Consider the following 20,146-nt stretch of genomic DNA (forward strand, 5'->3'; position numbering starts at 1 on the left):
GGGGGGTAGCTGGGCCAGATCATGGCCAGATGAAGAGTGTTTGATTAAAGAGGAAAAAATATGACAAAATGAAATTATTTGTGTTTTATTAAAACAGGAAAGTTCACACATAAAATGTTTGATCATAAGAACACCATCATAAAGAACATAAAACAATTTTAAGGACTAGTATTCATTACACATCGATAAATAACTAGATTCATTAGTTAAAATGATAAAAAATCACAATTAGAATCACAACTTGAAACTATCACCATTAAAGAGAGTGATTCAAACAACTTAAAAGATTAGGAACTGAGTTTGTAAACACACAAAAAAAAAAAAAAATGTTTCTTGAAGGGTGCTGCATAGTTTACTCTGCAGCGTACCAATTTGGGTGTTTGATCAGGAGTCTCGAGAACCTGAAAGTCTTAAGCAATTGCTTTTTCTTTGGCGACAGCTGAAGTATAACAAAAGAAGTAGTTAGCAGAAAGTTCTCTATACATGAAAAGAAATTTAGTTTAGGTACAAGTATTGACTGTCGTTTACTTACTGTGGATTGCCTGCAGTGCAACAGGGCACAGACTGGAGCGCTGTGTGTCAGGCTTCCCCAAGGGTCCTTTCGCAGGATTGCCCAACACACTGCACTCTCTCAGCACTTCCTCCTTGAAGACTCCTTTGCAGAGGAGCCGTGCTGCACTTGAGTGGCTCTTTGCCGCTGGCCCCATAGCCTTTGCTAAAGCACTTGTGTTCATGTAGATCCCAGAATGCTTCAAGATTTCTTGGACCTGAAACAAAGCGTGACTTAAACAGTTGATACTAACTTGTTAAGAAGCAATACCAGGAAATAATTACCTCATCACTTGGTTCTGCATGCAGCAGCTGTTTGTAGTTAATTAGCTTTTTTTTTTTCTTTATCAGAGTTTTGTCGTCCTCACTGGAGCAGGAGGTGTCATCAGAACTACTGCTGTCTGAGGAGCTGCTGCTACTACTAGAATGCTTTCTTTTAGACTTCTTACTCTTCTTGCTTTTCTTGCTCTTTTTCTTGTGTTTCTTAGTTTTTTTCTTCGATTTCTTCGATTTTTTTGATTTCTTCTTCTCTTTCTTTCCTTGTTTCTCTTCGACAGGCTTTACATCATCCTCCTCAGTTTCTTGACCACTTTCAGGCTTGAGAACAGGGTGTAATTCCCGTGACTCCTTCATTTCAATATGTGTGGCATCCATGTATATATCTTGTTCACCAGGGACAAGAGTTGTGTCCATATTGTCATTTTCAACTGAATTGTCAGGTACAGTGCTATCCTTAGCTACATCTGAAATAAAGTAACATTTAGTACAGATAATATTTGTACAACATAAGGGAAAATATAACTCATCTGTGTCAGTTTGAAGTTTGATACATACCATTTTGCTGATTCGAAGAAGCTATTTGCAAACGCAACTTAAATATTTCTTGCTGCATTTTTTTCTTACGGGGAGTCATTTCATCGTCTGCGCAGCCAGGCAAAATGCTCTCTTGCACTTGCTTAGGAGATTCTAATTGCTTGGGAGATATCTCTGGCTTAGGAGAATTGTCTGTCTCACGAGATTTGCATTTACTTGAAGTAGCCTGTTGTACTTTTGGGGTAGAAGTGGGGACGTCCTTTAATTTTTTTATCCTCTCAATGTTCGCTAGAGCAACTTGTCTCTCAAGCTGTGAGCTAGGGTTAGGTTTCACACCACACTGGAATGCAAATATAGACAGTATTGTATGAAAAAGCCATGCAGAAATCTTACAATAGCAAAATATAAGGATATTGAATGGACTTGATGTAGGTTAAAAATGCTGCTCAATCATTCAATCTGAACGTAATAAATCGAGATACTAACCTCCTTCTTTGTAGCATTGCCTTTCTTGGGAACTCTTATCTTTGGTTTCTTGGCCTCTCTTTGTTTGCGGCACTTCTCGTCCAGTTCTTCGAACAGAGAATCGTCGTTCTTCTTTCGCTTTCGCGTACGCTTGGGCCTGCTGTTGATCTCAGAGCCTGCTTCCGAAATCGTGCTAGCCACCGACGCAGTCGTAGTTTGGGACGAGTCTTGGAAAAATTGTAACATAATCGTACATTAGTTAACACTCAAAATCACCATAGGAATAGAAGCAGTTTCTGTAGATGTGCGAGGCACCTGTACTGCACTAACCCAAATTTCAACATGAAAACCTCTTTCAGGCAAGGAGTGGCACTCCATTACAATAAACGGGCTTGCTTGAAGGTACGCACCTGAGTCCCCTGAATCACTCGAATTTCTGCCCATCTTGCGACATTCAACTCTGAAAACAGTCTTGAATTTGCACGGCGACTCACGACTACTCCTTCCTCAAGTCTCTTCGTAACGGCTTTTCGAGTGGCGGAGAGAGAAACGCGCGGCGCGGCGGCGCGACGAAAGGAACGGCGCGGTACCAACGTGAAATACCAAAATTAGTCCCTGAAAAGTATTACTTCATTGAAAAATGCATCATGGATATTTTCCGATAACAACTTAAGTTGTTATTTCTTTTAATTTTAATGATATATTAATCATGTTATTTAACTATGAGAGACCTCCACAGCCACAGCGTACAGATAGACGTTGGCAGATGCTACTACTACTGTTGTCAACCTACTTGTTGAACATAATATTTCACACAGAAAAGTGCCACGTTAATGTATGTATATGAATAATTAGGCATTTTTAATGCGCGTTAAGATAAAGGCTGTATGCGGCCTCCATTACATTAGTAAAACAATTTAGCTGCTTCTTCTAAACACAATCTTGGATAGAAGGACCATAGTACTTCCTATGCTGCGGCGGCCAGGAGTATGAGAAAGTTGTATTTCTCTGTTAGTAAACAGTAAACAGAGTTTTCATTCATTTACGGAGAGGTTCTCTGGTTCTTTCGAGAAATATAATTTCTTAAAACGATACGTGCTTCTTCAAATACCGTTATTTCGATTGATCTCCGAAGTACGAGGTGGATATACGTTTCCTCTGCATTTGTTGTCATATGTGGTTTGTGATAATTATGAAGCTTGTAAACTTTGTCCACAGAGGTTATCCTTCCTAACAATTAACAATGGAGCAGAACTCGTCTAGTGAGAATGAAGAAGCAGATGAACGTGAACGTCCTCCTAAGCAGATCAGAAAGGAGTGGTTAAAGCATGGACAGGTGACTTTTTGATTGATTATCTGTGACACATATGGTTGAAGAAACATTACCACCAACAGTTTTCATTGATATCTCAATGTCTCTACTTTATGCTTCAAGGTACCACGATCTACGTTGCAGAGATGGGAAAAACAGGCTAGAGAGCAACATAGTGTAGCTAGCGGATCAACATCTGATAGCAGCACTAGCAGCGGTGATGACAGAAACAGCAACGAAGGACATGAATCTGATCATGGTGAACAGAATTATGGGGAAGATGGAGTTGAAGGTGATGATGATGCTGCTGATGATGGTGGTGATGATGGTGGTGATGATGATGGTGATGATGGTGGTGATGATGGTGGTGATGATGGTGATGATGGTGATGGTGACGATGGCGGTGATGATGACGATGACGGTGATGGTGGCAATGGAGGTGACATTAACGAAAACATTGGAAATGAGGAAAATTTTGAGTTCATGCCGGAGTTGTTGTTTACACGATCACCACATACTGCTGGGCAAGCAGTAATACAAGTACTTCAGCTGTATTCAAAGCACGCCATTACAAAAAGTTGTCTTCGAGATTTGATCAAACTAATTCACAACTTGTTACCACGGGGAAATACTTTCCCAAGTACGTATTACTTTCTACAAAATAATATTGCTCGTTTCATCCCTCCTGCATCCTCTGTGGAACATGTGGCATGTGGATTCTGTGGCTTTTATCTGGGAAAGTTGAGCAACATCCTGCCTGGTCCATGTCAACTTTGTGGTAGAGTGGAGAGGGTGAAGTTTCATGAATTTTCACTTGGAGTTCTTATTAAGTACTTATTTGAGAAAAGAGGATTATCTGATGCAATTGACGCGCATGAAAATGGACCTCAATCAGATGTGAGTAACAGTGAAGAATACTTACGGCTCAAGGACCAATATCCAGGACGTTATGATTTAATTCTTTTGTGGAACACAGATGGTGTTAAAGTTAGGAGAAGTGGCCCAGCATCCCTTTGGGAATTGTCAATAACCATCTGTAATGTACCTCCTCAAGTGAGAAACAAATTCACAACTGTTGTAGGATTATGGTATGCTGACAAGAAACCTAAACTGACAACATTTCTTACTCCCTTCATTGCAAGCCTCTCACAACTTGAACAGAATGGTGTCAGGTGGACTCACCCAAGAACTGGAGAGGCACATATCAGTCAAGTTGTTGCTCCAGCTGTCAGTGTTGATGCTCCTGTGAGAGGAGAGCTCCAGAACATTATGCAACATGATGGAGAATTTTCTTGCCACAATTGTGAAATTGAAGGAGATGAACTGATATTAGGTCCCAGATCACGAAAAAGAATATATCCTGTACCTGATGAACCTTGCCCACTACGGACCAAGGAATCTATGAGGCTCCAAGCCGATAGAGCAGAGGCTGAAAATGTAATAGTTAAGGGAGTGAAAGGGACTTCATTGTTAGAATCAATTCCTACTTGTGACACAGAAAAATCAATCATTTTGGATTATCTTCATTTGGTGCTGCTGGGCGTTGTGCGACAGTTCTTTAAACTTTGGTTCACTGGTGCTGGCACTGATTGGTATATCGGGCGCAGAAAGAGATTGGTGACATTATTTCTGAAAGAACTTCGAAGAACCTATGAGGTGTGTCGCTGTCCATCAGATGTCAGTCAATGGAAGCTTTACAAAGGCTCGACCTGGAGGACATGGCTGCTTTTCGTGTCTCTTCCAGCTCTTAAGCCATTTTTAAAGGACAAGTACTTTCAACATTGGATGCTTTTGGTCCTAGGAATGTCAATTCTCCTGCAAGAGTCAATATCAGCACAAGACCTAGATCTAGCCGATCACTTGTTGTCATTGTTTGTTTGTGATACACAAGAACTTTATGGATATTCCGCCATGACCTATAATCTACATTGTCTGTCCCATCTTGTGCTGGTTACAAGAAGGTGGGGTGCACCATGGTCTGTGTCAGCATTTAAATTTGAAAATCTAAATGGTGTTCTCAGTAGACTTATCCATGGGACTATCCACATCACCACAGAGCTAACAAATACTCTGAACATAATTACTGCTACAAACAGTATAGACTATCTTATGAACGAAGCTCAGAACATTCGAAGGGACCCAAGAGTAAGCATGCTCTCACCAGTGCATGGCATCATTTTAACAGATGCTGAGAGACTTGCACTAGTGGAAACTTTGGCTGATATTGATGATGTACGGTATTTCAGTCGTGCTAAGATTGCAGGAATGATTTTTACATCTTCAATGTATTCTGCGGAGAGAGCAACAGACAATAAGCACATATGTTATGAGATGAGGAGAGAAGAGCATTTTGGTATTGTCCAGTTTTATGTGAGAAAAGGACAAGAATTGTATGCACTGGTAAAGAAATTAGTAGTTGAACCTGATCGACATTTCCAGCACACAGAGACTCAATTAATTGTGAATCATATTAAACCTGTACAAATAACTGATGTGCTCACAGTTATCCGTCTTTCGAGCATTTCTTGTAAAGTATTCAGAATTGGTGAATATGTTTGTAAAGAGTTAAATCGATATGAACATGCCTTGTAATGTAATTCACTTTATTTACTCAATTTCTGTAATTAGAAAGACTATCTTACTGTCATTTGAAAATTTTGTACTTTTCTTTCCTCAGCTACTCTAAGTAAAATTTCATCCATTACTCATTTAATTAAAGTGAATTTTAGCACTTGCCAAATTTGATACAACCTGTACACAGTTATTTTATTGAACTCTTCCTGAAGACCCCAAGATTTTCTTTGAAATAATTAAGAAAACAAACATACTGCTAGTCATTGTATTTATATTTTTAATCTTGTTTGTGCAATTAAGAACTTTCTATTGTCCATTTTGCAAGCAATGTTTAAAGCATTCAAACTCATTCGCCTTGATTGAGATGAGTCAGGCTTCCAACATGCCGTCTATGTTTCAAATTTTCGCGCTCAAGGCATGTTATAGGTGGGTGGTTGGTGGGGGGGGGGGGGGCTGAAACCGCTATTTAGCCCCCATAGCTGGCGAAACCTGGACATATCAGATGTTATCTGGCTACACCTGGCCCAGATCTGCTCATATCTGGCCTTATCTGTTACGTACTGGCCAGATCTGGATTAATCAGGTCCAGATCTGGGTTGATCAGGTCCAGATCTGATCAGGTGTAACCAGTTCTGGAGAAAAGGTTTCTTATCTGGACGATAGTCCAGAGAGCCCAGATCTGGTACCATCTGGCTACACCTGACCAGATCTGACCAGTTCTGACCTTTTTTACTTGGGACCCAGGTGATTGCAGGCGGCAAGCTGACTCCGAAACGGGCGGTAGGTGTGCTTGGTTTGTTCTGCCTCGGAAGTCATTACCTAGTACCTAACTAAGCTATAACTGAGACCTTATGTCGACGGTCTTGCTGGCCCAAAAATTCAGTCCAAATGTGAAAAAGGCAATTTTGTACATCACAGGAAAAATACTGGAGACTGTATGCTTATTTTAATACTTCTTACAATGAAAGAGAAAATAATTTTGCATGACCAGAATTTTAAAGTAAATTAAATAGGACTTGCTCGACCATTATAGTCCCAGACTAGAGCTAGTTTTGAACACGGGCGAAACAAACACTGCAGACGACCCCTGAAGGCCTGGAGTGAGGATGAGGCAATGCGGCAACACGGTAGAGGACGCGTTCGGTATTCTTCGGTCGTTCGTTCGGGGGTTGTCCAGTGCCCTGCCTGCTGCATGATTCAAAATGTTGTTGGCTGGCAGACCTGCTTACAACAATCGATGGAAAAGTTGTGCGCGGCGGTGGCTTTCAGTAGACCCCTTTCATTTCATTCTTGACGTCTTTCCTCGCGAAGCTCTTACGTTATTTTAATTTGACAGTACCACAACAATAATACGATTGTTAACATGTTTGAGCAGCGGGCGGTTTATTCCAGACGTTCATAAGACTACCTAATCGCTACGGAGGATCCACGGGCGTAACAACTCCCAACTTTTATACCCCGTCCCGATTTCTGTGTCCCCGTCTCTCTGCTCACCCACATCCAGGCAGAAGAGCTACGCATCTCTGCTGCCCGGCAGAGCCCTCGGTGAATTTGGAGCGCTCTAAGTCAAATGTCGCCGACGTGCGCAAGTGCTGTGGCTGTGCTGCACGACGTGAAGCCCGCCGCGCGCAGGTACTCTTTGGGGTGACGAGGAGAGGTTGCCTCCTTTCTTGCGCCATCTTGCATCCTATCACGCTGATGGTCCGTGCCCACTCCCCGCACTTCACCGCTCAAGCCACAGCGGTAAGTGAGAGTGAAATATGTCGCAGACCTTTTGCTCCACTGTGGCCGTCTCGCAATTCAATTTTCGCACACCTGTCGATCGAGTTATCCCCCATTGTATTGGTAGATTCCCCTCATCGTTTCTAGCATGACCCCCAACAGCAAGGTGCAGTCAGTGCCCAAGTGTACATTCCCCCGTTTTCCTTTGACAGATTAAACTCGTCGGGCTTCGTCTTAATGCCATGTTCTGATTGATGGAACCCGTTTAGTTTTACCTAGGTACTGCACAACCTGTGCGTGGGGACGAGTGTCGGACTTGAGCGAAATTGCTGTGTTGAACAACGTCCCGTGCCCCCCACCTCAGCCTGTGGCCAAACATAACCTGACCTCCTGACCAAGGTCGGCTAAACACTGAGGAGTGAAAAAATAGGACAGTCTTTTGGCCGTTTTATGTTGCTGGAAAACTTTATTTTCCGCTGGTTCCATTTCCGCTTGGATACTAGCTTGTCCGACCATTAGTCGAAGTTTTGGAATTCAATAAAAACGTATAAACACAGTGTTTGCCAGCAGTACCACCTTTCTATGAAAATTTTAAGAAGTCCAGTTTTCATTAGAATGCTGGTCCAGCTTTGATTGTCTCTTTATGTATTTAATCACTTCTTTCAATTTTAACTGCTTCTCCAGCTAGATTTGCACTCTCTGCGGCAGGCTGATGAATTTTCCTCTTCTCGTTTCCAGGGTTTTATCTTAACAACGAAGACATACTAGTTAAGTTTATTTTATTGACCTGCTGAATGGCACCTGAATTAAAACTCTAATGTGAGTTGTCAGATGTGCGCTAATTGATTTCAAGTGATAGAAGTCTTTTCTATCTAACACACAACTACAATGGATCTACTTTCCAATGATGATGACACTTTTGGAGATGACTTCTCTGATGGTTCACTTGAAGATTCTAGTCCTAAACATCAAGTGGAGTGTACCTGTCGTATATGCAAGGAGAAACTATGCAAGCCTAGACTTCTTTCTTGTTTGCACACATTTTGTGAAGAATGCATTGACAAACTATTGGTGGACGAGTCTGGTGATTTCAAGAGATGTGATAACACAGTGTCATGCCCAGTTTGTCAGCAAGAAACAATGGTAAGGAAGATCATTAAAATCCCATTTTTTGTTGTAGTATTGGTCGTACATGTTGGCATTTTGTTTTAATGAGGTTCTAATCTGAAATTTTACACTATTCTTTGAATCAAAACAGGTTTCTGAAAAGGGTGCTTCATCATTGCCCTCTAATTATGTCATGAACAACTTTTTAGACATGTGTGCTATACAAGATATGACTGTAGTCTGTACCAGCTGTAAAACCAAAGAAGTGGCTGTATCCCGTTGTTCTGATTGTGCAAACTTTTTGTGTTCTCACTGCAACTCTGCTCACCAGGTAGATTTTTTTCATTGGCACTTATTCTAATAGAATTGCTGTTTTTAAGGTATATAAGTAGCACCAAGATGATTCATAAAAAAACATGCCAGACCTGATAATTAAATTATTATTTTTCAGTTCATGCGCTGCTTTGAAAATCACCATGTGGTTCCTTTTGAAGAACTGCGTCAGAATGCTACTGAAATCAATGGTTTAGTTCCCATTCATAAACCAATTTTCTGCTCATCACATGGTTCTGAATGTTTGAAGCTTTACTGTCATTCTTGCAGGGTGAGTGCAGTTCACTCCTGAAATAACTATATTGACAATTATATTTATCCTACTGTACTCTGTACTTTTTGCCCTGCTTTCAGATTCCAATCTGTAATGATTGCATGGTAACTGATCATGTTGCTCCTCAACATCGGTATGAGCGCCTCACCACAGCAGCACCCACATTCCAAGAGGAACTGGAGACACTAATGGTTGAAGTTAAAAGGAAGTCAAGCATTTTTGAAGTAGCATCTTCTGATTTGGACAATGCTTTAACTGAGCTTCAGGCTCAACGTGATGCAGCTCAAGACCTGATCAAAGAAACATTTCAGGTTTGATAGACAACATTTTACTCATTTAGCTGTAGGGTATTGAACAGATAACTGCTTAAATTTCATACACATTCTTTTATTTATTTTAAACCATTTGTTTCCAGAGTTACAAAGCATTTCTTGAAATGCGTCAAGAAGATTTGTTGAAAGAATTAAATACCATTCATAAGCAGAAGGAATTGAAAATTATGGGCTCACATCACATGTATGTGTGACTTATTTTGTTTCAGTTTTTCTTGCGCTCTTTGCAGTATTATCATAACTTAATCATATTCCAGGGTCGAGAAAACAATGGACCAAGTTGATGATGCCTGTAATTTTACCACACGTCTTTTGAAGCAAGGAAATACAGTGGAAATTGTTTCCTTAAGAAATGTGGTTTCAACTCAGCTTCGCAAAATTCTGGCTACCTCACCAGAGCCTGAAGTGAATACCTCTATTGAATTTGTCACTGACAGCTCTAAATTCCAGGCAGCAGTTAAGGTAATTTTTATTAAAGTACTTTCTTTTGTTCATCATATATTCATTTCATTATCTTATCTTATGATCTATCTTCTTTTCTTTTTTTTAAGGCAACATTTGGCATATTGAAGTGTAATAATATGGTGGATGTGGTTCCTCCACTTCTAAACAACCACAGTGAAAGTCTATCAAGCATATTTCCTCCCCCTCCGCCACCCAGTTCCAACATTCAAATTGTGCCACAGGCAGTAGCAGCTAGGGAAGAGAGTAGCCCTTCTCCTACATTTTCTACTGTTTCTTCCAATGGAGAAAGAATTGGAACTGGAAGAGTCCCATCCGCATTCATTTCAACCACTTCTTCTGCTCTGAATGGTTATGTAAGTCCTGTGACCAGCAGCCCAGTTTCATCTTATGACAGTGAAATCAGCCAGATCACAGGGTTTGGTATAGGCACGAAAACAGAAACGCCTACAGCTCAGTCGCCACCAATGTCGTCCACTTCACAGAATGCCAATTATGGATTGACAGTCATCCAGGAGTACAACCTTACTCAACTAGCCAACCTAGCTGATAAGGTTAGAAAATAATTTCTTCTTTTCTATTCTCCTTTAAATGTGTAATTTCTTTAAAATTGTGTATTTTATTGTCTATTGTTGTAGGTTGATATTGATGGACACTCAAACTTATCATCCAATGCTACTTCACCCATGCTTTTAACTGACCTGCTATCCGGACCCATTGGGCACCAAAATCATGCCCTTAAAAATCTGCAAGCTCTTGCTAAACTGGGTGGGATGTCCATTAGTGACCATGGTATGTATTGTAGCTCTTTAAATTAGAGTAAAGTCATATGGTTGAGTATTTTATCTTACTGTGATTTTTCTGACAGATGACATGGTGAATGGGGATTCATTGAATGGACCACCTGGTATGCTTGCTCGACCAGCATCACCACCCAGAAACAGTCTAGGCCTGCCCCCCACTCCAATGATTGACAAAGCCAACAATTTTCCAATCCTTTCTGAGACAGATGAGCCAATATTAAGTCCTTCTGGTAAGTTTGTCGCAAGTTCTTAGATAGCCTGTGGAAGTCTAAATGGAGTGAGTTAATTCAAGCCTGTTTGTCTGTTTTTCATAATTAATTTTTATGTGGTGTCTTAGGAGGCTTTCCCTCCAATCGGGACAGTGGAAAACCAATGGCAATGGATGTGCGACTGAAGTTTGGTTCTGTAGGAACTGGAAAGGGACAATTCAGTAGTCCTCATGGCTTTTGCCTTGGTTGTGATGAAGACATAGTTGTGGCTGATACCAACAACCACCGTATTCAGGTACAACTCTCATCAAAATGCCCATGGATTTTCTACCTATTGTACCATTTTATTATGTTTTACTTTCACTTCTGTTTTTACTTTTTCTCTAGGTATTTGACAGAACTGGCCAGTTCAAGTTTCAGTTTGGTGTTGCCGGCAAAGAGGAAGGACAACTATACTATCCCCGCAAGGTAGCTGTCATACGCAACTCCGGAAAGTTTGTTGTTTGTGACAGAGGAAACGAGAGATCTCGTTTGCAAATCTTCACAAAAAATGGCCACTTTGTCAGAAAAATTGCTATTCGGTACGAATTTTATTTGCTTTACTTTGCTCTGTGCTCATCCAAATCATGTGTTACTGTTTTTTTGACTCCTCATTTGATTTTCAGATACATTGAAATATTGGCAGGCTTGGCTGTTACACCCTCTGGGCAAATTGTTGCAGTTGACAGTGTTTCTCCAACTGTCTTTGTTATTTCAGAAAATGGTGGTATTAACTCATGGTTCAACTGCAGTGATTACATGATGGAACCATCAGACATCACTGTGTCTGGTAATTTTAATATTGTGTTACTTAGAAGTAACATTACTGAGTTTGACATTTCCTGTTTATATATGATTGATACTATGTTCATTTCAGGACGCGAGTTCTATGTATGCGACTTCAAAGGACATGCTGTTGTTGTTTTCGATGAAGATGGAAAGTTCAAGCGCCGCATTGGGCGAGAACCCCTTACTCATTACCCTAACGGTATTGAAGTATCTGATGCTGGAGATGTTGTTGTTGGTGATTCTCATGGCAACAGATTCCATGTTGTTGTTTTTAATAAAAATGGGGAGCAGTTATCAGAATTTGAATGTCCACATGTCAAGGTATGCCACTCTTAAAATTATTTGATCTGAAGAGCAACCTGGATTCATATCCTTTATTTTGATGTCATATTATACAGTATATCAAAGTTTACCTCACCAAACTTAACCAATTTTCTATTTTAGGTGTCCCGTTGCTGTGGACTTAAAATAACTTCTGAGGGTCATGTTGTCACCCTTGCAAAGAACAACCATTGTGTGTTGGTCTTGAACACACTTTATGTCAACTGAAGAAGTCTGTGTTACTCATCTCAAATATCTAAACTGAGATACTATACAACTGAGGTTCTTATTAGTAGGCAAAATGTTTGTCTACAACCACCTCTGTATTGGCAGGGTTACGTAACCTAGCTTGATCTCATAGTCATTTTAAGGTATAGTCAGAAAGAGTCATTATGTTAACCTCAACTCTTTGGAATTTGAGACTTATATGCTGAATTTTTCTTGAATTCTGTTAAAGCAATATTTGCAATATATGCATTTAGGCTAATACTTGTTTTGTCTAAGTCTATGAGTTGAAATGTATGACAGTTTGTTTTTAAATGTCATCAGTTATGATGCAGAAGAATTTTCTTTATCTATTTTTAGACCGGTCTGGTTCCTACAGGCGAAAATAATGGAAAAAAAAATGTTGAAAAGAAAAAAAAGATGTTGGTTCTTCCCAAACAGTCAGACATGTTTCATTATAGGGATTTAAACCAATTGTACTTCTAACCATATGATGAAGACTGATGATTTTATTTTCTTGTTTTTATTGAAACTAATTTTGATTAAGTTTGTTTTAATGTTGTGGGAAGTTATGTGAAAACAATTTCTTGTAACTCTTTATACATGTACTGCCATTTTTTTTCCTTTTAAATTTTTGTGTGACTTTCTATTCTATGCAGAACCATGTATTTAGCTCTGCTTGTGTGGTCTGAGTCACCACATTCAACAGTCAGTGGGAAGAGACAACATGAAGGTTCTTATATTATTAATATCTAGTTCTTTCATACTCATGCCAGCTCCAATTTTCAAACATATGCATCTATATTGTGATACTGTTTTGAAATATTATTTAACAGAATGCACTGATTTAAGTGAGCATTCATGTTCTGTATAAATAGCGTATGCTTGATGAAGTGCCATTTTAGTTGAGTATTTCTGATTGAGAGTTCTACTGGAGAGTGTATTTTTGAAAGTACTTTATGTGCTGCGAGAAGGTATTTTAGAAATAGGATAGCACCTGTATTGATGTGTCTTTTGTCATATTTTATGATCAATGGTATTGTTTTCTTTTTATCTTCATGGTGCAAATTGTTGCAAATTCACTAGTTTATATATTCTCATGAATGTGTGTGTGTGTACTCACACCAAATCCTTGTGTGTACATATAGTTTTACAAACATACATCTTTATCTATTAACATGAGGAAAAGTATCTATCTTTAAGTTATAGAAAACTGAAAATATTTGTGAAAACGAAAAAGAAAAAAAAATTGTTATGTAGTGTGGGGTACTAGTATTTAAATCCGTACTGCTTACACTCTTATTTACTAAATATAGCAATAAACTGACTGTAGGGTACAAGCTGAACTATTCTGTATCTTTAAAGTTTATTAGAAGTAAGATTTATGTGCTAATTCAATATTGAAGAATCTGCAAGGATCAGTATCATATACCGGTCATTTTATAGAGTTACATTTCAGTGATGACTTAAGAGTAAGAGTATACATGTTGAGGTTGAAAGTCTGTTTAATTTTTGCTGGCACTATTCTCTATCTGGTTTAATGAAACTTAGCATTCCTTGTAGGTGAATCCAGCATGTAGCTTTAACCATTTTTTCCAACTCTGCATCTCTCTAATGAAATGTTCATCTCTGTTAAAGGAAAGTTACGGTTACAATTTTAAAATTTGCCCAACAGACGTCTGTACCTGATGGAATGGAATAGATCTCTAATATTTGCCAATCAAGAATTCTGAAATAATATTCTCATTCAGAGACTTATCTCAATAGTACAGTGTTACCAGGCTATCGACTCACACTGAATATAACATGAGTCATGTCATTGTCAGTGTTGTACTATTCTCGCACTTCTTACTGGTCAAGTCTTGTATGAAGAATTTATTGACATCATATCATATGGCTGTTGTTCAGGCTTCCATAGCTACTTGCTCAAGAGCAAGAATGGGGAATCTCTGGTTCACATTTTCATATGAGTCCAAAGGTTTTGATGAATTCTGGCACTGACTTGTTTCCTCCCATATATTGGACGTTTTCATTGTCTATTTGCTATGAATGTAAGTTTTTAAACCTCAGCAGGCATCTTTTAATTGGAGATTAGGAAATCTATTTTATCTGACCTTTTTTTGATGTGACATCCTGTGATAATTAAAGTAGGACTAACCTGGATTTTACTCTAGGTGTACTGCATTGTTAATTAATAAGATTGACAATTCTTTTTTTAATTTTTTTTTTTAGGATTTCACTTTAGTTTTGTTTGAAAAATACTTTGCGCTCTAAATTATTTCTATTGAAATCTTTCTAAATTGATAACTTTTCTCGGTATTCATGTGAAGAGATAGATTATGGAACTATTGTGATTGATTGTTATTAAGTACTATGTAGCTTTGTAAGCGTGGTTTAAGAAAAAATAACTTCTTTTTGTGATGAGAGAAATTTTATTCAAAAGTATGAAACTCCGTGGCTACTATTTACTTCTAATTTATAGAAATTCCTTAAAAAATCTTCTATTTGCCTTTTAAATGCTTCTCAGGTTTTGCAGTGTTTGCTTTATTAGTTAAACCTGCATTGTAACTTAACATTTTATGCAAGAAATATGTTCCCATTTTGACGTATTTTCTTTTTAGAACATAAATTATGCAGGTACACCATATGTACCACTAATTGTTTTTTAAATGATGTAATGAGTGCCAGTCATTTCGGTAAATCCTTGACAGAAGGTAGGACCAAGTTCAGAGTTGACGCTTCTGTATTGAGTACTAGTTTCTTACTCAAGATCAAAGCATCTGTGATTTTCAAAGAAGCTTTTAATAACAGTTCTCCAGCAACTAATTTTGGACCCCTTAAAGTGCTTAACCTTATTTGCTATGGTTGTTTTTATATTAGGTATGTATGACTTTTTCTTATAAAAAAAAGCTCAAAAATTTTGTCTTGAGTCTGAGGCATCTGCTGGTGATGGTGAAATGCTTCTTGTCATTGTCCTATCTTGTAATTCCATTTTTTCCTGGGGCGTCATTAGTAACTCCCAAAAAAGTATCAGTATTTCAATTACCACATTCTACATCTGCCTTTCCGGTAACAATCTTTGAAAATGCGAGTCTAGAATTGTTCAATACTAAAGTTACTAGCCTATGCTTACAGTTATTGGTCAGAAAGTCACAACTTTCAGGGTCACCCCTTTTCCCCAATTCTACACAGCTAGTGAAATTGGGTTTACACGCCCCAGGTTTCAATTTAGGAAAGTTAACTGTAATTTATTGCTTGCATCATCACTTAAAGAGGTATTCCACAGAGGTTGTTTTCATATTTGTATATTTGGGTTAAAATTCTTTATAAGAAACTAACAGGGTAATGATTATTTCCTACATTTTGAGTGCACTGGAGGAAGCAATCCCTTGCACACTTGATGTTCTTAGGAAATGCCAAAGCGAGGTAAAACTTCAAATACTAACATGGCTGGAGGAAGGTATTGGTCTTGCAACCAATGCACTTTTCAGCGTTCCTAGTTTTCTCTTGCTGCTATCTACTTTTATCTTTTACATTGAATTCATTAGAGGTAGAACCCCACTTGAAAGGTATTGTCATACAATTTTAGGCAAGTGTTACTCTCCTTTCAATCAGATATACATGTATCTTTAAATACAGAAATGGAAGAAAGGAACCACCTTTTCCCCTAGTCCTTTGTTTGCTTTTTTTCTTTTTTTTTTTTAAGTTCTGTAAGAATTAATCATTCTAAAATATACATATCAGAACTGATAGTTAAAATGTTTACTTGTTGCCTAGGTTGTCACTGTTTCTATCTTAATTAGACTGTGGTATTGTCGATGGGAATGAGCATATTCCGTTTTTGTGTTGTAATCTTCGTCTTCCTCTGTTTAAGCTAGATTCACCTCTTGCTGCTGTATTGCTAGCATGGCTTAAGAGAGTCATTTACCTCACATTTTTCAAATTGTTGCAGTTACACATAGTTTAGTGTGTCTGTCAATATATCACAACTTTTCTTCAAATGACCAATAATGTAAATTTATCTTATGTACTCATGAGTTTTTAATGTGATTAATTTATGTAGTGTTTAATTTCAGTTTTTTTTATTTTTGAAAAAGCAAACCAAAAAAAATCTAAAAAAACAAACAAAAAAAAAACTGCTGCATGAAGGAATTGTCCATTTGTATCCCAACGTATTGATGAATGCTTTCCTGTTCTCAAAAGCTGGTATGTCAGTATCAGATTAAAAAGTACGAAATTTAGTCGTTTCCTCCCAATTTTCAAGCAGGGTTTTTATGTTACAAGATCTCATTTGGATCTGATTTCAGCCCTCTAACCGGTATTAGTGCAGTCATGTATCACGTACGTCAACCTTCAACTGTGTTGTGTCAGTAGTTGTACATGGCCAACAATAGTTGAAGCTCTGCAAAATTTTTAAGTGCCCTTTTTACCTTGTGCTTAAGATTGTATTTAATTCTAGGTCGATAGTGCCATTAAATCCAGGAACATTTCATTTGTTCATTCATGCATCTGTGGTGAAGGTGATAAAGTAGTGCAAGGAAGAGCTTTGATTATACCATTATTGCCAAATTTAATGTTAAACTTAAGTTGCCTTGGGTGAATACGTTTAACTGGCATAGTTTTGTTGAAATAGGCCTGTAGAGTTTTTACGGCATTTCGTTATGAAATCAAGTTCTTGGCACTTTTAAAGCTTGATGTGTCTTGTTTGGTGATGACTGAAACTTCAGAACTTTTCCCCCCCTCAATATCCGGAAAAGTGGTTCTCTTATATTTTATAGCTTCTCAGGTGCTTGTGGTATAACTAGGTTTTAAACTGACATGATGCTTTGAATTGCTTTACTCTGTTAACTTCAGTAAATTGTGTCCAACCAATTTTGAGATCAATTACTGAGTTACCAAATGTATTATGAAAGAATCTACTGCATCTATGGTCAAGTTTACTCCACTGTTGTGGTTCTATTCATAACATGTCAACATCTAAACCTAGCTTGTTCTATTATGTTCGCAGTCTGGAACTAGTTTGCCTTATGTGACCAAAGATACGGTATGTTAAGTTCAGTGATTGTATTTTTAGAAAAATCTCAGATATCCCTCTTGAGTGAAATGAATGACTTGTCTCAAAGAATTAGTTACGCTTAATATGATTCTCTTGATTGCAAATTGATAATTTTTTTGTTCAAATCATCATCTGATGAACATATCAGTCAGGTCATTTGGGATGCTACTAGATACTTCTCCACAGGAGCTTGCATGATAACCTTACAAAATTGTTGCTCAATAATTATTTTTTCCTAACAACTTGCATACCATTCATTGTGCAATGTAAGAAAAATTGCTAGAGTTGCAAACTCTACTTCACCAACACGCCTTGCAATTGTAAATGTTAGGTAATAATGCAAATCGATTGACACTTTGTCAATTTGTGATTTCATGTGTTCCTTAAAGTCATGTTTAACTGTGTTCCAAATTTTCTGGGCTTTTTCCCTTCTCCCCTTTTACTCCCCTTTTTGTGCTGATTATGCCCAAATCAGTTTAGTAACAAATTTGTGATCCTAATAGTAATTAAAAATGTTGAGGGCCTTACCATTCCAATTCCCCAAGTATATTTAATGCTTGGGCTGTTACGTCTTTAAATTGAATTAAGTTATGTATATCTCTCATAAGGTTTTTGTCATCAAAGGAACGTTTTTTTGACGGATAATTGTCATTTTGTGCTCATGAGGTCATCCTAATGAAAGACATGCAGCCTAGCTTTTATAATATTGGCCTATTGAAAGCAAAGCTGTGCGCTTTTTCTCTTTCAAAGAAACTTCTGACGCAGTGCTGACATTAACATGTTTCAATGTTACATTGAAATCTGCAACGTCAATTTCTGCTGTGGTGGGAAACCAGGGTTTTAAGTTTATGGCCTCTGGCTATTGTTGTATTTCAAAGAAATATCTGCTTTTTTTTTTCCAGATCTTTTACCTTGAAACTTTTGGGATCCGTGTTCAATATTATCCTACCAATATAAAAGATATCTTTATTTTTTAATGCATTAAATGCTTTGTTTTTAATGTTTCTGTATTTTCTGAATTTGTTTGATGACCTTTTAAGAATCTGATAGCATCATTTTTATTCATGTGTGTGTTCTTATAAGAACACTTATATTCAAGGTCTTTAGGTTGCCATTTAACTGTTGTGTACATGGTACCTTCTTTTTTCCCTCCCTGTATGACAGGTTAAACAAATATTTTGGCTGATAACACCAATTATTTGCTTACTCTTCTACTTATTGTGTTTTTTGCATTGCAATATGAAAATTTAGCTGTTTTGTTTGTAGTACAGTGAGATCATTATAAGTCCTTATTGTGTAATTTGTATTGTCTATCATATGCTCTCGATTGTTCAACTTTAACTCAATATTATTCTTCTGTTGTATCTTGTTTTGTCGTGGGTGTTTTTTTTTTTTTTCTCGTGTGTGCTTACAAAATATTTGTTTTGTTGTCTTTATCCTTTTATTGTTTACTCTTATGTCATCATCCATTCCATTATATGTTTAACAATGTTATAGAAAGTTGTGGTTTTCTCAGTGTAAGGTTGTGAGTTACACTTTTTTTTTTCAGTGATGACAATTTGATATTGTCCATGATTAATCTAGGTCTTAGTGCAGTCTTTGTAAATATAAGCGTGGTATCCTACCAAAAGACGGGGACTCTGAAAGACCGCCAGTCTATATGCATTCCAGTGGAAAGCTAGATCTGAGGGTCATAAAACTTATTTTGTTCGTCTGAGTGGCCAAGCAAGCAAGAATTTTCTTTAGTCAAATGTTATGAAAAGGAAATGTTGATAGCTTTTATTTTGTTTGTCAGTTTATCATTTATTTAATAAGTACTTATTATTTTTCTGTTTCTATGGTATACTATTGCGACTGAAGCTGAGGCACAAGTTAAAAGTTGACAAACTCTGGGGACATGAATGAATAGTTCGCTTGTATTGGCAAATGTCTTGCCAACTTTTTCTCTCTTTGCAATGGTTTTTTGTCTTGCAGAAAAATAACTATCATGTAGTCAGTTAAAGTACAAATATTTTTAAAACTTCCCTTTTGCTTAGGCTTGACTTGATTAACGGTCGGCCCTTGAATGTTTCCTATGTACATATTCTACATACAATGCTACACATTGTCAACTTCTGTTAAAAGTAGTGAGAGTTGTAGATGTTTTCAAAACTCTTGCATTTCAGCAAAGGCTCAGGAGTTTTCTTAACTATTACCCAACCTATGCTTGGTTTAGTTCATTTACCTTATTGCAGCATGTGTGCACAGTTTCTTTCCAAGTGTGGCTATTATATCGAAAGATGCTCATTGTTATGCTGTGCAAAATTTCTTTTGAAAAATATTTTCCAAAGGATTTTGTATGCTAGTCTTTAGTTATGTGAGTATATTACTGTTTTTTCTCCCCCCAGTTATGACTATATTGTGCTTCACTTTTCCTCTCACCATAGTCTATATTTTCAGAGCTTTACTCAACAAATTTATTGAACAGTGCTGTCAAGTTGTTGACTTTTTTGACACTATTGTCGGCATTGTGTTAAGTAAACGTTTTATTAAAGCTTAATAGTTTTGATTATTTTGATTTTTTTTTTAAACGAGTTAATGAAAGTGCTCGTGTTAAATTGCAGTTGCTATTAGTGTTTATTTGTTTATTGTATTATTCAGAGGTAGTTGTGACTATGTAGTTATTATATCGGGTGTCGTATTATTTCCTTCCCCTGTATAATCAGTTGATTTGTATTGTCAATTCTTTAACAATAAAGTGTTCACAAGTTCCATGCCTAGT

At 37.6% G+C, this 20,146-nt stretch overlaps 3 protein-coding genes across 6 annotated transcripts; 2 read left to right on the plus strand and 1 right to left on the minus strand.

The window, feature by feature from the left end:
- Positions 1 to 69: 69 nt before the first annotated feature.
- Positions 70 to 2,419, minus strand: LOC113202590 (NKAP family protein CG6066-like). The gene is made up of 6 exons (XM_052268676.1): positions 2,238 to 2,419; positions 1,849 to 2,054; positions 1,384 to 1,702; positions 835 to 1,292; positions 533 to 767; positions 70 to 439 (listed from the first exon to the last, which is right to left on the minus strand). The coding sequence occupies exons 1-6, from the start codon at positions 2,269 to 2,271 to the stop codon at positions 411 to 413; spliced, it is 1,281 nt and encodes a 426-aa protein (XP_052124636.1). The 5' UTR covers positions 2,272 to 2,419; the 3' UTR covers positions 70 to 410.
- Positions 2,420 to 2,800: 381 nt separating this feature from the next.
- Positions 2,801 to 5,895, plus strand: LOC113202589 (uncharacterized). 2 transcript variants are annotated; one of them, XM_026416888.2, is made up of 3 exons: positions 2,801 to 2,968; positions 3,046 to 3,163; positions 3,263 to 5,895. In XM_026416888.2, the coding sequence occupies exons 2-3, from the start codon at positions 3,071 to 3,073 to the stop codon at positions 5,729 to 5,731; spliced, it is 2,562 nt and encodes an 853-aa protein (XP_026272673.2). In that variant the 5' UTR covers positions 2,801 to 2,968; positions 3,046 to 3,070; the 3' UTR covers positions 5,732 to 5,895. The 2 variants fall into 2 exon arrangements, with proteins under 2 accessions (XP_026272673.2, XP_026272675.2); XM_026416890.2 differs by having other exon boundaries at positions 2,817 to 2,961.
- A 1,028-nt stretch (positions 5,896 to 6,923) lies between these two features.
- Positions 6,924 to 20,136, plus strand: LOC113202574 (brain tumor protein). 3 transcript variants are annotated; one of them, XM_052268674.1, is made up of 15 exons: positions 6,924 to 7,558; positions 8,174 to 8,578; positions 8,694 to 8,873; positions 8,994 to 9,146; positions 9,230 to 9,460; positions 9,565 to 9,665; positions 9,739 to 9,943; positions 10,033 to 10,497; positions 10,582 to 10,735; positions 10,812 to 10,976; positions 11,084 to 11,250; positions 11,343 to 11,536; positions 11,621 to 11,784; positions 11,872 to 12,104; positions 12,228 to 20,136. In XM_052268674.1, exons 2-15 carry the CDS (start codon positions 8,324 to 8,326, stop codon positions 12,330 to 12,332), a joined length of 2,772 nt encoding a protein of 923 aa, XP_052124634.1. In that variant the 5' UTR covers positions 6,924 to 7,558; positions 8,174 to 8,323; the 3' UTR covers positions 12,333 to 20,136. The 3 variants fall into 3 exon arrangements, with proteins under 3 accessions (XP_052124634.1, XP_026272650.1, XP_026272648.1); XM_026416865.2 differs by having other exon boundaries at positions 6,924 to 7,456; XM_026416863.2 differs by having other exon boundaries at positions 6,924 to 7,345.
- Positions 20,137 to 20,146: the final 10 nt, after the last annotated feature.

Source organism: Frankliniella occidentalis, unplaced genomic scaffold (assembly GCF_000697945.3).
Source record: "Frankliniella occidentalis isolate FOCC.00 unplaced genomic scaffold, Focc_3.1 Scaffold74, whole genome shotgun sequence".
In the NCBI taxonomy this organism is placed as follows: Eukaryota; Metazoa; Arthropoda; class Insecta; order Thysanoptera; family Thripidae; genus Frankliniella; species Frankliniella occidentalis.